This window comes from Harpegnathos saltator, unplaced genomic scaffold (genome assembly GCF_003227715.2).
Source record: "Harpegnathos saltator strain DR-91 unplaced genomic scaffold, Hsal_v8.6 scaffold39, whole genome shotgun sequence".
NCBI classification, from domain to species: domain Eukaryota; kingdom Metazoa; phylum Arthropoda; class Insecta; order Hymenoptera; family Formicidae; genus Harpegnathos; species Harpegnathos saltator.
Window position 1 is genome coordinate 1,296,900 of NW_020230194.1, and position 14,079 is coordinate 1,310,978.

General features: G+C 39.0%; 4 protein-coding genes across 8 annotated transcripts in view; 3 read left to right on the plus strand and 1 right to left on the minus strand.

Annotated features, from left to right (window-relative positions):
• Positions 1-14,079, minus strand: part of LOC105181748 (PHD finger protein rhinoceros) — a 291,086-nt gene that overhangs the window by 108,847 nt on the left and 168,160 nt on the right. The window lies entirely within an intron of this gene.
• Positions 4,851-7,876, plus strand: LOC105181766 (mitochondrial amidoxime reducing component 2). Its single transcript, XM_019840711.2, has 6 exons — positions 4,851-5,261; positions 5,352-5,906; positions 6,182-6,445; positions 6,528-6,663; positions 6,891-7,105; positions 7,262-7,876. The coding sequence occupies exons 2-6, from the start codon at positions 5,608-5,610 to the stop codon at positions 7,383-7,385; spliced, it is 1,038 nt and encodes a 345-aa protein (XP_019696270.2). The 5' UTR covers positions 4,851-5,261; positions 5,352-5,607; the 3' UTR covers positions 7,386-7,876.
• On the plus strand, positions 8,037-10,436 carry LOC109503712 (mitochondrial amidoxime-reducing component 1-like). Of its 2 annotated transcripts, XM_019840712.2 has the most exons (6): positions 8,037-8,366; positions 8,466-8,800; positions 9,091-9,348; positions 9,463-9,586; positions 9,827-10,044; positions 10,213-10,436. In XM_019840712.2, the coding sequence occupies exons 2-6, from the start codon at positions 8,502-8,504 to the stop codon at positions 10,343-10,345; spliced, it is 1,032 nt and encodes a 343-aa protein (XP_019696271.1). In that variant the 5' UTR covers positions 8,037-8,366; positions 8,466-8,501; the 3' UTR covers positions 10,346-10,436. The 2 variants fall into 2 exon arrangements, with proteins under 2 accessions (XP_019696271.1, XP_019696272.1); XM_019840713.2 differs by lacking the exon at positions 8,037-8,366 and having other exon boundaries at positions 8,608-8,800; positions 9,168-9,348.
• LOC105181750 (uncharacterized) lies at positions 10,702-13,804 on the plus strand. 3 transcript variants are annotated; one of them, XM_025300858.1, is made up of 6 exons: positions 10,702-10,951; positions 11,070-11,410; positions 11,696-11,950; positions 12,029-12,218; positions 12,514-12,746; positions 12,960-13,804. In XM_025300858.1, the coding sequence occupies exons 2-6, from the start codon at positions 11,097-11,099 to the stop codon at positions 13,096-13,098; spliced, it is 1,131 nt and encodes a 376-aa protein (XP_025156643.1). In that variant the 5' UTR covers positions 10,702-10,951; positions 11,070-11,096; the 3' UTR covers positions 13,099-13,804. The 3 variants fall into 3 exon arrangements, with proteins under 3 accessions (XP_025156643.1, XP_011137026.2, XP_011137027.1); XM_011138724.3 differs by having other exon boundaries at positions 10,704-10,951; positions 12,957-13,802; XM_011138725.3 differs by having other exon boundaries at positions 10,708-10,951; positions 12,029-12,158; positions 12,957-13,800.

A 14,079-nucleotide genomic window follows, 5' to 3' on the forward strand; every position in this document is an offset into this window, starting at 1 on the left:
ATTGGAAGAAAGAGGAGATCCTTGAGATCCTTGAGGAGAGAACCTGGCCGAGTCTAGGGGTAGATCGGCGCCTCGAAGATGACGAGAATTGGGGGAACGTGCAGATTCCGAGCGCCGGCCGTGATCGTCCGCTTCGCTGGTGATTTAAACGAGACCGACGTCGGGCCGGGCTACCGTCAGAGCCCCCGCCGAGGAACGTCGCCGCGAATTCCGCGCGCGGGTGAAACCACGCGGGCCCGAAGGGTTTCGGCGGTCATGCCCCGAGCGGAGGAGGGCCCGGCCCGGCGGAGGTCTCCGCGCCCGCTTAGCCAGGCGCCCCGTTAGCGAGGGTTGGGGCCGCTTAATCACCGGGACTCTCTTTCCCTCTCTCTCTCTCTCTCTCTCTCTCTCCCTCTTTCTCTCGCGCGGGCTGGGCCGCGTTGTTGAAATTAATAAGCACCAAATAAACGAACCCGCCGAGACAAATGGCGGCGCATTGTGCACGGACGAGCGCATTCGCGGCCGGCTTATTTATTTCGCCGCGCCGCGCGGCGCAGAGCGAGAGCAAAGAGAAGAGAGAAAGCGGGAGAGAGAGAGAGAGAGAGAGAGAGAGAGAGAGAGAGGGAGAGAGAGAGATCGGGGAGGGGGGGCCCCTCGAGGCAGAACACGGCCCCGCCGTGATTAAGGAGATGAACGGATACCGCGGCCGGCTATTTTTTCGCTTCCTTTTTTTCGCGGGATGCACCTCCCGATCCGCAACGTCCGTCCATTCGCTCCGTTTCGCTCATCCGCGCGGCGCGCATATACAGGGTGTACCCCGCCGACGTAAGCCCGGATCTAAATACTTTGCGGCTGCGCGGTGATCTCACACAGTGTCTGACGACTCTCACTCTCCCTCTCCTTCACCTAATAATAATTATTATTGAACAGCAATGATTACTGAATAATCAACTAGGCATATAAGTACTACCTAATAATTAACAGCAATAAACGGTGCTTATATAAGCAGCATGGGCGATTGGAATTGATCGGTGCTACACCGTGTATCCCTCGCCGGGCATTGTGCTGCTCGACTAATTATCAGCGTATCTTCGAGTGGCAGAAACGTCGATGAAGGATGATGATGGAACGGGCTCACGAGCGAACGGGAGCGTTATCAATTTTACGCGATCTCGTTACTCGGCGGGTTACAAGCTCGATGAGAAAGCTGAGGAACGCACGACGACACCCCGTATACCCGCGGAGAAGACCGGTGGCCTCTTCCGACGTCCGCGAGATGGGTAATGGACGATACGAACAAAAAGCCGCGCACGCTATAAATCAAGTATTGAGAGAGCCGGAGAGAGCGAGCGAGCGAGCGAGCGGGAGAGAGAGAGAGAGAGAGAGAGAGAGATTGCAGTCCGTCAGAGAGGAGCGAGTACTCGCATCCGGCGATGCTGATCGCCGTTCAACATTGTTAGCGGCTCGTCGTGCGAAGAGAGCCGGTCGGTCGAGAGCTTTTTCGCACGATGATGCGACCGCTCGTTTCTTGCTTTTACCGGTGAGATGATATTTGTGAAGCCCCCCTCGTTGAAAATCGAGACGGGGGAGAATACAGCGGCGTGTGTACACCTCGCTGGCCAACTGGCTGCCGGCAAAAAATCGCGGCGAAAGAATCGCTACTTAGAGTTGCGCAATTCCCACGTTCATCCGCGACGTTCATGCGAAATGCATGCGACGAGTAAAACGACGAGTGAAATGTCGATGTAAGTACCGTATACGCGTGCGGGAAACGAGGCGCCTTGTATGTATCGATTTTTTTATCCCCTTTTTAGTGTCCCCTTTCTTACTAGGAAGAAATGCTCAAATTCGAAATTTTGAAATAATTTGAAATGATCGGAATCTCAAAGGAACAAAAAAAAAAAAAAAGAACGAAAAAAGTCCGTCGCAAGTCTTGATCGCTTCTGTTAAAAATATAATATTATACAGACGGGCCGATTTGCAAGCCGAGAGATTTATTATTTATAAATTTAATTTTATTAAATTTACAAATAAAGGGAATTTTATATTAAAAAGTGCAGGATTTTATAATCGAGAAATGTCTTGACATTCTACTTCGATTAATCATTCTTCCATTTCATACGTGCTATTTATTAATATTATAGGAGAACTGGAGCCTGCTATCAAAAAATTTGCTGTATAAAATACGATACGATGAAGAAGAATCCACACACGAGAAGAAAGTAAGTGTGCGTAATATTATCTCCCGGGTAAGGATTCCCGGTGTAAGATTGATCGTTCGGTCGAAGAGATGGAGTATTTCGAAAGATTTCGAAGTGTTCATCGGATTCTTTCCGTTTGCCTTACCGTTCTCCGTTTCTCGGTGGCGATGATCCGCGGCCGGGCAGAACGAAACAGCCAGATACCGATCGCGATCCGATCGCGAGCGCGCGTGTTCAGTCGGCTACAAATATCCAGCGACGTCAATTTTAATCACATCATTAATGAACTTAATGCGATCGCGTTGTGGCTCCGGCGCAGAAAGGACTACCGCGGATCGGCGGCCGGTGTCTCTCCCGGGAGAGACGCGCCGCGGTCTCTTGGTCGGATCGGTTTTTTGCTCTCACCCAGCGAACACGTAGCGTCCGGTATGCGCGCGATGTTACACATCGGAATCCCTCAACGACGGCAATTCAGCCCCCTCGTCGCCCCGTCGTCGCCGCGAAAAGACCGCTCGTAAATCGCGCGAATGGTTACCGTCCGAGACGCGCGTGTTAATCCGAGATCGGATTTCGACAAACTCGATACCTCGGCAGGATGAAACGGAGGTTCGTTAACCATTTTCCTGTGTAACTGATTTTCGCTTCAAACGTAACATGAATTCCCTTGAGCGCTTTTTTCATTCCGTAAATGTAAAATAAAATAAAATAATAAACGCAATATTAAGCGTAAAACTAAATGCGATTATTAAACATAAGATACAGTGAAACTTTTTAATAAGAAATCATTTTTCACCTCGAGCAAATGATCATAAGGCTTCTTGACACGAGAAAGAAAACAAAAATATTCATGAAAAAAATTATTCAGGTTTAATCATAATAAATTGTAGTTATTTCGCTGACATAAAGAGGTGGTGTGTCATATACTAGTGAGATGCATCCATGTCTCACACTTCGACCACGCACACACATGCAAAGATATACCATAGGTTATACAGACAACGAAAGGACTAAGAAAAGTCGCATTTCATTAAAGCGGTAAAGCATGCGTTTTCGCAAAATTAATCCCACTTAATCGTTCCAGACAGCAAGGGAAAATTCAAGTCACGCTCGAGGCATGTCGCGTCTCGTTAATGGACAAGTTTCTCTTCTGTACCTTCGTTTGTACGAAAAAAGAAATATCGCCGTGTGCGACTATGTGCCGCTAACCGACGGGATAAGTTAGAGAGTGAGCAGCGAGAGGAGAGCCGGCGGCGTTCCTAATCGCCGCGCATGGATTAGCCGCTGATTAATTACTCGGCCTTTACGTCACGCCGGCGACGGGATCGTTTGCTCGTTACGAAAGCGCGAGAACTCGATCGCCGGATCGAGGGAGGCCGCGTGTAAGTGTCGTTTGCCGTCACCGATAAATGACGATTTACGTGACGCGCTGTGGGAGGTCCCTAATTATGCTAAACAGCCTTGTCACATATGACGAATCCAGGATCCCTGGAATACCTTTCTGTCGCGTTGACGAGCGACAAGCAGTAAAGCCGCCGCGACTAAATGAAGCAAATGAAAGAATGCTTATTCTGTATTCGGAAAGCAATAACGTATTTGGATTTTTAATTTCTTCCCCGTTTAAATTGCATACTCTTCAGATGTTTGTTTCCCGTGCGTAAATCTAATTCCATTTATTTAAATAGAATACGAAATTTCACGAAGAGCTACAGTTTCGAGAAAAGTACGTTTCCTCCTTGAGAAAGGAATTTTGTCTCGGTGTAGAAACACACATGTCTAAAATCTGTGAATGGAAAACTGCAGTTTCAATAATCTTCGCGAGTCGTATCGAATTTTCGATTCGCAACAGCAATATTCAAGACGTTTCGAGGCAGAATCGACGCGGCACGACCGCGTGCGGTCGCTCATCGCTGACGTATTAATATCGCACGCTCATTGAATTACTTGTGTTTGAATTTCGCTTAATAAACGAGATCGTCGATGTGCGAGCGTACCTAATGGGATCCTCGCTCCTCGTTGAGCGGAGGAGCTCTTTTATCGGCGAGCTGGATCGCGTTCCACCACGTCGGTGCAACGAGGTCGCGCATTCGCGGCACTCTCGCTGATTTTCGCAATTAGAAGCTTCTACTACGCTGGACAATAACGAGTAATTCCGCCGAGCCGGATCGGAGTTACTGATTTTAGGTGGGTGGTGGCTTAGAGAGGTTCTCATTCTCCTCGGGTCTTCGTCTCCGGAGTATCCGGAGAGAGAAGGGCACAGAGGAACGCGAATCGGAGAGAAGAAGGAAGAGGAGGATCGGAGCTCGCTGACGCGAAAATCGGCCACGCTTCGCCGGATGGAACGCGCCCGCTCCGAGCAAATGCGGAATGCGCCCTTTTTCGCGCCCTTCCTCACGATAATATTGAGAGAATAAAACAAAAGTGTAATTTTTGTTCAAAACGTTTACATGAAATGTCATTGTCAAGCTATTCCTAATAAAAACTTGAATTACTGATTAACGTGTTGTTGATAACCAGTTGCATACATGAGCGACGATCTAATTTATTTAGCGTTGCATTAAGAAACGAGCGAGACAATTGAGTCTTGGCGATCGGGAAAAATATGGGAGAAAATTACACGCCTGTCGAGATTGGACGGGCTGAAATCTGTGGACCCATGTTCTGATTGCAATTCTGACCTTCAGGCAGCCAGGCTTCGGGAAAGTGTCGTATCAATCAGATAAATATTATGTTCATGTCGCCCATCGCTGCTGTCGCCTATTCTAAGATACGCGCAACGGAAATATTCCGAACGATGTTGTGAAAAGAATTAAATTTTCATAGCAACAACAAATAATTTTACTTACAGAGGGGAACGGCGAGCGAATCGCTGCCTTCAGTCCGCTGTAAGTGCCCGAATAGACCGAAGGACGAGAAGGTCGGAAAAGAATTGAACTAAACAAATTTAGATGAAACAATAAAGTCGGCCAGAAATTGTGACAACATCTGTAATACTCACAGAAGCAAACGAGAGAAAAAGATAGAGTGAAGCCAATAAAACTATTAGTAGCAAAGTTAGCGGGCGTCGTTGTATGTTTAAATTGTGTAAGTAACATTAAATATTCACTTAGTTTCTCAGATTTTTTATCAAATCTAAAGAACGCACCAGTTGACAATATTATTCTTTACTTACAGTGAAACCAATACGAATTTCTGAAATCAAATATTTTTTCGTGAAGTAAAATTCGCTGCTTCAACTTCTTATACGAATATTCGAGCTTCGAATATACGAGTTGACTCACACATAAAAAGCAACGCACCAAATAACTCAGGATCTGGGATACATTGAAACATGAGCGACATGATACATTCGTATTGTATATGAATTCAGTAGCACAAGTTTTGGAAATTTTAGATCGTATTTGCAATTACTTGGACATTTGCAATTACTATGGAGAGCCGAAGAATGGTGCAGAATCGAAGAACAAGATACCTAAGTTTGGCATCGTCCGCCCCGAGTCCTTATTTGACATTCTTGAATCAATCGTACGGTATTTATAATGAGATACCGATACAGATTAATAGAAAACAACAGCTGCACGACGAATTGCCCAACCCGGTTTGGCACAAGATCGGTACAGTCTCGGAACTCCATATATATCCGATATTGTGTTTCAGCAAAGTAACCGCTTCAAATTGCACATTCGAGTTTGACGAGCTGTGGGTGGATTCCAGCGGATTTCAGAATAAGTGAGTGACGGTGTCGGCCACTGATATCATCATCATTTCAATTTGCAAGTGCTGCCACAGATAGTAGTAACATCGCTAAAATTTCAATTGCATCGTCAGATTTTTGTACACATGACAATCCAATAACAATCTCGGAATATTCAATGCAATCCATTTTAATAATTGTGTGAAATTAAATTCCCGCATGCACGATATATTTAGATTTCTGTTGCTTTCCCGTTGGAAATACAAACAGCAATTTGAAAATAACGTAAACTTCTTCTGTACAATAACAGCATGTTTTTCGTATATGACGGTGACATGAACTGCGTCCAGAAAAAATACAATTCGGAGTTCAACATTCTTTATAACGAATCAGCAATGCACTTCGGTAACAAGTCAATACTGAAAACTAATGATGAGAATCAGTTATTGTTGGATTTAGATGACATCGTGAAAAACAACTCTTACGTTAAGTGCCATTTGTCGTTTCGAGAGAAATTTCCAGCTGCACTATGGGGTATAGATTGCGGACAAGTAGCGGCCAAATGGATATCCAAGTACGCATTTAATAGTTTCAGTTTGATATCATATTATATGATATTATAGACAGTCTGTACGCTAAAATCAAATGATACACAGGAATCTAGAGAAAGAAGGATTAAGATTAGCACTAACTGTGCATCGGCAAATGAAGCTGCGGAAAGGATTTTGGCCACACTTGAGAGAACATTTGTTAGTTGAAAACGACGTAGCGTATGACGAAGAACATATCAAGGTATTCGACAGGTATCTCATTTATTTGCGAAAACTGCAACGTGCAAGAAAGTTGTAAAGTTGTTTTTTCAAATTCAATAAATATCGAACATGTGCGTACGTATACACGAGCGTGTGTGCGCAAAGATATAATCTTTGCGAGATGTGCCAATGATAATTTCGCGACACGATGCCGATCTCAAAATGCAAGATTTTGGCAAAATAGTTCGAGACATTTATTCTTTCCAGCTACCTTTCTCGGAATTACCGCCCTTTTCGTTGATTACGAAAAATTCATTATCCAAGTTAAAGAAGGAAGATAGATTCCCTACTTCCTTGAATCATGAACCGAATTTAATCTTAGATACAATTTATCCTGAATTTCACGAAAGTACATGGGAATGGATCAAGCTCGGCGATAGTGTAATCATCAGAAATATAAACCCATATGAACCGGATGATAGGTAATCACACGCGTGCATCCTTTGTATCCTACGCGTTTCTTTGTGTTGCAATCAATTAGTTATAAGCTTACGCATGTTTTTCTATCCTAATATTTATCACCAAGTGACGTATTTTTATGGCTCCTGTATGTATGTGATCTCTTGATATTGTGACAGATTATTTGACAATGAGTTATCGTTGGAGACGAAGATGAAAATGTTGCCCATACATTGCGAATTATATCAAATGGGTCAAGTGAGTCCGGGTGATTTCGTATGGCTCCACAAATCTTCAACCTAATGAGAGAAAAGGAAGTCTAGCTGTGTCCCTTTTACATAAACATTTCTTTTATCGTTTGTAACTCCGAAGACATGATATTATAACAAAAAGAAACTTATGTAGAAATGTAGAAAATACGTATATGAGCATCTACATTGGTAAAATGAAAACAGAAAAGAATCTATTATTAACGATCAGCTGATTTTATGAATATCGATACATTAAGATATTTTGAAAAGTTGTTTAATAAAAGTTTTTTTAATAAAAGTTGTATTAATAATAATCTGTCAGCACTACTAATATTGATTTTAAATAAAAAGTAACCAGATATGTCGCATAATCATCTGTTTCACACAATTTATTTAACGTTCTGCTCAGAAATAAGCAAAATAATGGAGTTTCGACGACAGATCAAATACAAGGGGAATTACATGCCTTCGACGATTATGTGATTTAGACTTTAGAAGTCGATATTCCGATGCAGGATTCATACAATTGTTGCTTTAAAGAATGCAAACATACAAGCTTCAGGGGAATGTCGTACTTATCAGATAAATATTATGTTCGCGTCTTACTGCTCACGTTTGTCTCATGATACTCGCAACGCAAACAATTCGAACGTTACGAAAGAAAAAAAATATAAATTTTTATATCCACAACGAGCAAACTTATAAGTGAAGCGACACGGAGATTGCTAGCTTAGTTGGATGAAGATACTCGGATAGCCTGAGCAACGCGAAAATTGGAAAAAATCGAAAAAGGAAAACACAAATAATATGTGTTAATATATGCGATACTCGCGATACGAGAAACAAAAGAAAATAGCAGAAAAAAGATTAAGGCTATCAGTGACAGTGTTGAAGGATACAGACAAAATTATTTTCTACTTATAACAAAATCGATATCGATTTCTTAAATCAGTTATTATTTTATCATGCAGTAAAATTCACAACTTCAACTTTTTATACGACTTGTGTACGAACGGAGTCGATTTTCCGCAAGGTAAAGAAATACAAAATCACTCAATGCGATCTAGGAAGTAACAAAATATTAAAGCATCAATCATGCTCCGAGGAATAAATTTCGCGACACACGTTTTAGGAATTCTAGATTGTATTATTTGCGATTATTTGTCACATGGAGAGAGCAGCAGTGAGAATCGGAAGTTCAGCATCGTCCCGTGAGAATAGCTATTTGACACTGCTGGATCAATGGTACAATTCGAAATTAAAATCAGTCTCTCAAGAACCACATATTGATAAAATACAACGATTGAACAAAGAATTACCCAGAGTGACTTGGGTCAATGTGGGTAGAATCTCCTCTATCATAACGCAGCCGATATTGTGGTTCAGTGAAGAAGTAGTTTCCGAAACCATGTGCGATTTTTTCGGCTTCTATAAAAATTATGATAAACTACATAAACTTCAAAACAAGTAAGCGACGGTGTCGGAAACTGATTTCGTTATTTCAATTTGAAAATGACTCGATAGACAGTGTAACTTCGCTAAAATTTCAACGCATCACTAGATTTTTGTATACTTGACAATCCAATAACAATCTCGAAATATTCAACGCAATTGATTTTCGTAGTTGTGAGATTAAATTTATGCGTGAACGATATTTAACTGATTCTATTGATTTTCTGTTGTCAATCTATTGATTCGCATGGTCAGATGCGTACAGCAACTTGAAAATAATGTTAAAATTTTCCGTGTACCAATAGCATATTTTTCATATACGACGCCGACACCAATTATGTCCAAACCCGATACAATATGACGAGTGACATTCTTTACGTAGAAACAAAGTTCGTTAATAAAGTGATACTAAAGACTGATGACGAGAATCAGTTATTATTGAACTTGGATGAAATTGTGGAATCAAATCCATACGTCAAATGTCATTCGACGTTCCGAGAGAAATTTCAAACCTCAGTGTGGGGCATAGATTGCGGTCAAGTAGCAGCTAGATGGATATCTAAGTATGTGTTTGATAATTTCGATGGTATTATGTGATGTCTTTGATGAGATTATCTAATAGATTATAGATAGATTATATTATGGGCAATACATTAAAATTAAATGATGATATACAGGAGTCTACATAGAAGAGGAATAAGATTGGCACTTACTGTGCATAAGCAAAGGAGTTTGCGGAAAGGATTTTGGCCACGATTGAAGGATGGATTTAGGAGAAACAATGACGAAAAAAATTTTAAGGTATATTCGACAAGTATCTTATTTATCTTGAAAATTGCCACATATGTAGCAAAGTCGTAAAGTCATATACATTCGATAAATATTGAACACACACACACATACGTATAAATGCGCGTGCACGAATGTGTGTGCATAAATATAGCCTTTACGAGATGTGCTACTGAAACAGTTTCGCGACATGATGCCGATCTCAAAATACAAGATTATAACAGAGTAGTTTGAGATACTCATTTTTTCCAGTTACCTTTTTCGGAATTACCGCCCTATTCGTTGGTTACGAGCACTTCGTTGGACACTTTTATATCAAGACATATGTTTGCTACGCAATATTTCTATCATGAACCGAATATAATTATAAAGACAGATTACCCTGCATTTCTCGAGAACAAATGGGAATGGATCAAGCTCGGTGAGAGCGCAATCATCAGGAACATAAATCCGTTTGAACCGGATAATAGGTAACCGCACGCGTACATCACTCGTATCCTATACATTCCTTTATATTCCAATCAGTTAGTGTCATATTTTATGCTAGCATTTTTATCTCTATATTTACCGCAAATCTCAGCAAAATATTCTTAGTTACGTGCCTCCAATCTATACGTGATCTTTTAATTTTGTAACAGCTTAGATGACAATCTACCGCTAGACATGAGATTAAAGATGTTGCCCATTAATTGTGAATTATATTATTCGGGTAAGATAAAGAAGAACGATATCGTGTGGGTCCATGATTTAAAGTACGAACATGTAGACTAACAACGAAAAGGATTCCTGCTGTGTTTACTTATTTCTTTTATATTGTTGTTTATGATCAATTTGTCCTTGATGGTTGGAGACATAATTATAAAAAAAAATATATATATATAAAGAATATGTGTTATATGCATAGATATTTTAAACTTTCAATGTGTAAATAAATATTTATTTCTCTGTGTACCGTGTTTAACTTGAATGTTTCCAAAAAAAAAAAAAAAAAAAAAATGGTATATGCGTCTGCATATAAAAATGCAATATAAAACGAAAAAAAGAAAAAGAAAGAAATTATCGTTAAAATTAAAAGATTTTATTGAGGAATCAGCGAATTTTTCGTCTCCTCGTAAGATAGAAACAACAAGCTTCAAAGAAACATCATTCGCGATTTACGATCTTGCGTCCGTCTCACGACATACGCAGCACAAACGTTTCAACGACGTTATGAAAAAATATGAATCTTCATAATAACAACAAATAATCATACTCGTCGACAAACTGACAAATGACGGGTTGTTAGCTTCAGTTTGATACGAGTAGATGGTTAGTTGAGAAACACGCAAGATCGGAGAAGATTTGCACTTGACATATTGTGCCAACGTAATTGTAAAAGTAATAATACGTAGTAGTAGTATTTATATTCCATAATAAAACGGCTGATGCAACTGCTGATATGTTGCCGTCGTGTTCCGTTAAACGAATTACGCGATACGTATTTTCGGAATTTTAGATTGTGCCGTTCGCAATTACCTGTCACATGGAGAAAAGTGAACAAAAACGCAAAAATGCAATATTGTCCCGTCTGAATTTATCATTGTTGGACAAATTGCTTCATCCGTACGTATCATCTCCCAACAAGCTACATGTAGTACTGTCCCAACAAGAATTACCTGTTAAAAGGCAACAACAACTCTGTGACGAATTACCGAAACCATGTTGGGTCAAAGTCGGACGGGTCTGGTCTATCATTGCGCAACCGGTAATGTGGTTCAGTGAAAAAACGTTGGCAAAGACCGTATTCGGATTTTTCGGACCATATACGGACGACTACAAATGCAAACCTCACAATAAGTAAGTGACGATGTCCAAGATTAATTTCATTATTTCAGTGTGCAATTTATTTTCTGGGGAACGAACGCTAACATACCAATCAAATTTCAATGCTCCATCGAATTTCTGTATATGTTAGATGATTCAAACATAAATTCATTATTAATCTACGAACATTCGATATCACCTATATTTATATAATATTTTCGTAATTGCGAGATTAAATTTAGATTTTTCTGTCAAAATCAGTTGATGTTGGTACGACAAATTGAAAATAACGTCAAATTTTTTTCTGCATACAAACAGCATAATTTTCGTGTATGATGATGACACCAAGTGTGTCGTAACCAAATGTAATTCGGAGTTGAATATATTTTACAAGGAAACAAACGTCGAAAACAAGGTAATATTACAGACTGCTTTAAATCAGTTACTGTTGGATGTAGATGACATAATGAGATCAAATCCGTACATTAAATGCTATTCATCGTTCTCCGAAAAATTTCGGGTTTCAATATCGGGTATTGATTGCGGTCCGGAAGCTGCTAAATGGATATCCAGGTACGTACACCTCACAACTTAGTATTATTGCAAAGTATCTATAAGCAACGTTGTACGCTCAAATATAACGATGCATAGGGCTCTAGGCAAGGAAAATATAAGATTAGCATTTACTGTGTATCATCCAAACCTGTTGCGGAGAAAATTCTGGGAAAGTATCAAAAACAAATTTATAAATACCGGTTCATGCGACGAAAGAGATATTACGGTATTTAATAAGCATCTTAATTATTTCGGAACTGCAATATATACATATATAAATACATATGTAAAGTATATATAATCGCAACATATAAGTCGCAAAATTGCCTCAGCAGAATATATATATATAGTAAAAGACATTCATTTACGCTTATGTATATACATATATATATATATATATTTAGCAAAAATATCAACTTATATAAACTCAATAAATGCAAGTGTGTATGCGTAAGTAAATATGTCTTTTACGAAATATTTTGCTGAGGCAATTTTATGACATGATTCTAATCTCTAATTTCTAATCTCTCATAAATACCGAAGATTTTGGTTGAATAATTTGAAATGTTCATTGTGTTCAGCTACCTTTTTCGGACCTACCACCTTATTCGTTGATTTCGATAAATTGTTTGAACACATTACAATCACAATGTGCAAAAGATAAATTTTCGATGAATTCCATGATACATAATCCGAACATTGTCATAAAAACAACTGATTATTCATTTCACGAAAACGAATACGAATGGATCAAGATTGGCAAGGACGTAATCATGAGAAACATAAATCCGTTTCCGTTTAATAAAGACGATAGGTAATTACACGCACGCCTCAGTTGTATTCTGAACAGTCCTTTATATTCCAATTAATACCAGTTTATAAACGTTTTTAATTCTTATATTTACTTTTGTCCTTAAATTAAGCAGCTTAATTTAATTTTATCCTCAATAGAGCAAAATATTTAATTAAGCAGAATATTTTTAGTTATGTAGTTTTATCGTCTATATTGTTTTCTTCATTTTAGTAGTACTTTTTATATCAGAGATATGCCATTGGATATGAAAGCGAAGTTGCTGCCTATACATTGTGAATTGTACCAATCGGGTCCTGTGAACATAGACGATGACGTGTGTGTTCATGTTGCAAATGTCGTAGAGATAGAGTAATAGCGAGAACAATTCTAGCTTCTGAGAAAGTTTCTTTTACAAGAGATTGTCTTTAACTGCCGATAATATAAAAAATGTGACGTAACAACGGAAAAGGGTCATATAGATATATATAATATATAAAAAAATATATAAAGAATATACGTGCCACATATATATGTATAAATGTACTGGTGAAGAAAAGAGAAGAAAAAAGACTCATCAAAGCCGAAAGATTACGCTAATATTTGACATTTGATTATTTTTAATAAACATTAAGATGTTTATTAATACTGACTTGCAGTCAATAATCAGTAGCATACATGAGAGACAGTCTTGCTCAATTTATTTAACGTTGTACTCGAAGTAGAAACGAGCAAAATAATTGAAACTCGGTGACAAGTAACAAATGGTTGACAAAAAATAAATGGTTAAAAGTTGCACTCTTATATGATTGTACGAGTATGTGTATCCTTATAATAAGTTTCTCTTACGTAGGTCCAGATTTCTGAGTAATAGAGAAAAGGACACCAATTGATTTTTATTGACTTCTCTCACACAAAATTGTTCCCCATTCTTAATAATTTGAAGTATAATGACATAAATAAATATCAGTTGAAAGTATACGTACATGCGTCATATGCGTCTTCGTTTATAATATAAAAAATGTTTGGAAATTCCGTATGAAATTTTACGTCTTGAAATTGTCGTTAATAAAGTTGTAAAATTAGTAAAATAATTATCGATAACGTATTTCGACTGAATGATGATTAGCTATAATTAATAATAATAACATTGTGCACAAATGATTGTTTTGTCTAATTTATTAACCATTGCATTCGAAAAAAGTAATCGAATATCAGCAAACGGAAAAATACAGGTTTCATTTCCTCGTGAAATACAAACGGTAGGCCTCAAGGAGACAATGCGCATAAAGCAAATATACTGTCAACGTTCGTGTCTGTTTTACGACATTTACAACACAAACAGTTCGCACGATGT

What these genes read in the sequence shown, in the direction of transcription:
- LOC105181766 (XM_019840711.2), top strand. Translation starts at nt 5,608, where the DNA reads ATGGAGAGCCGAAGAATGGTGCAGAATCGAAGAACAAGATACCTAAGT. An exon ending in GCGGCCAAATGGATATCCAA is followed by an intron (nt 6,446 to 6,527) that starts GTACGCATTTAA and finishes AATGATACACAG; the next exon opens with GAATCTAGAGAAAGAAGGAT. An exon ending in CCATATGAACCGGATGATAG is followed by an intron (nt 7,106 to 7,261) that starts GTAATCACACGC and finishes ATATTGTGACAG; the next exon opens with ATTATTTGACAATGAGTTAT.
- LOC109503712 (XM_019840712.2), top strand. Translation starts at nt 8,502, where the DNA reads ATGGAGAGAGCAGCAGTGAGAATCGGAAGTTCAGCATCGTCCCGTGAG. An exon ending in CTACATAAACTTCAAAACAA is followed by an intron (nt 8,801 to 9,090) that starts GTAAGCGACGGT and finishes GTGTACCAATAG; the next exon opens with CATATTTTTCATATACGACG. An exon ending in GCAGCTAGATGGATATCTAA is followed by an intron (nt 9,349 to 9,462) that starts GTATGTGTTTGA and finishes GATGATATACAG; the next exon opens with GAGTCTACATAGAAGAGGAA.
- LOC105181750 (XM_011138724.3), top strand. Translation starts at nt 11,097, where the DNA reads ATGGAGAAAAGTGAACAAAAACGCAAAAATGCAATATTGTCCCGTCTG. An exon ending in GCTGCTAAATGGATATCCAG is followed by an intron (nt 11,951 to 12,028) that starts GTACGTACACCT and finishes AACGATGCATAG; the next exon opens with GGCTCTAGGCAAGGAAAATA. An exon ending in ATACATATATAAATACATAT is followed by an intron (nt 12,219 to 12,513) that starts GTAAAGTATATA and finishes CATTGTGTTCAG; the next exon opens with CTACCTTTTTCGGACCTACC.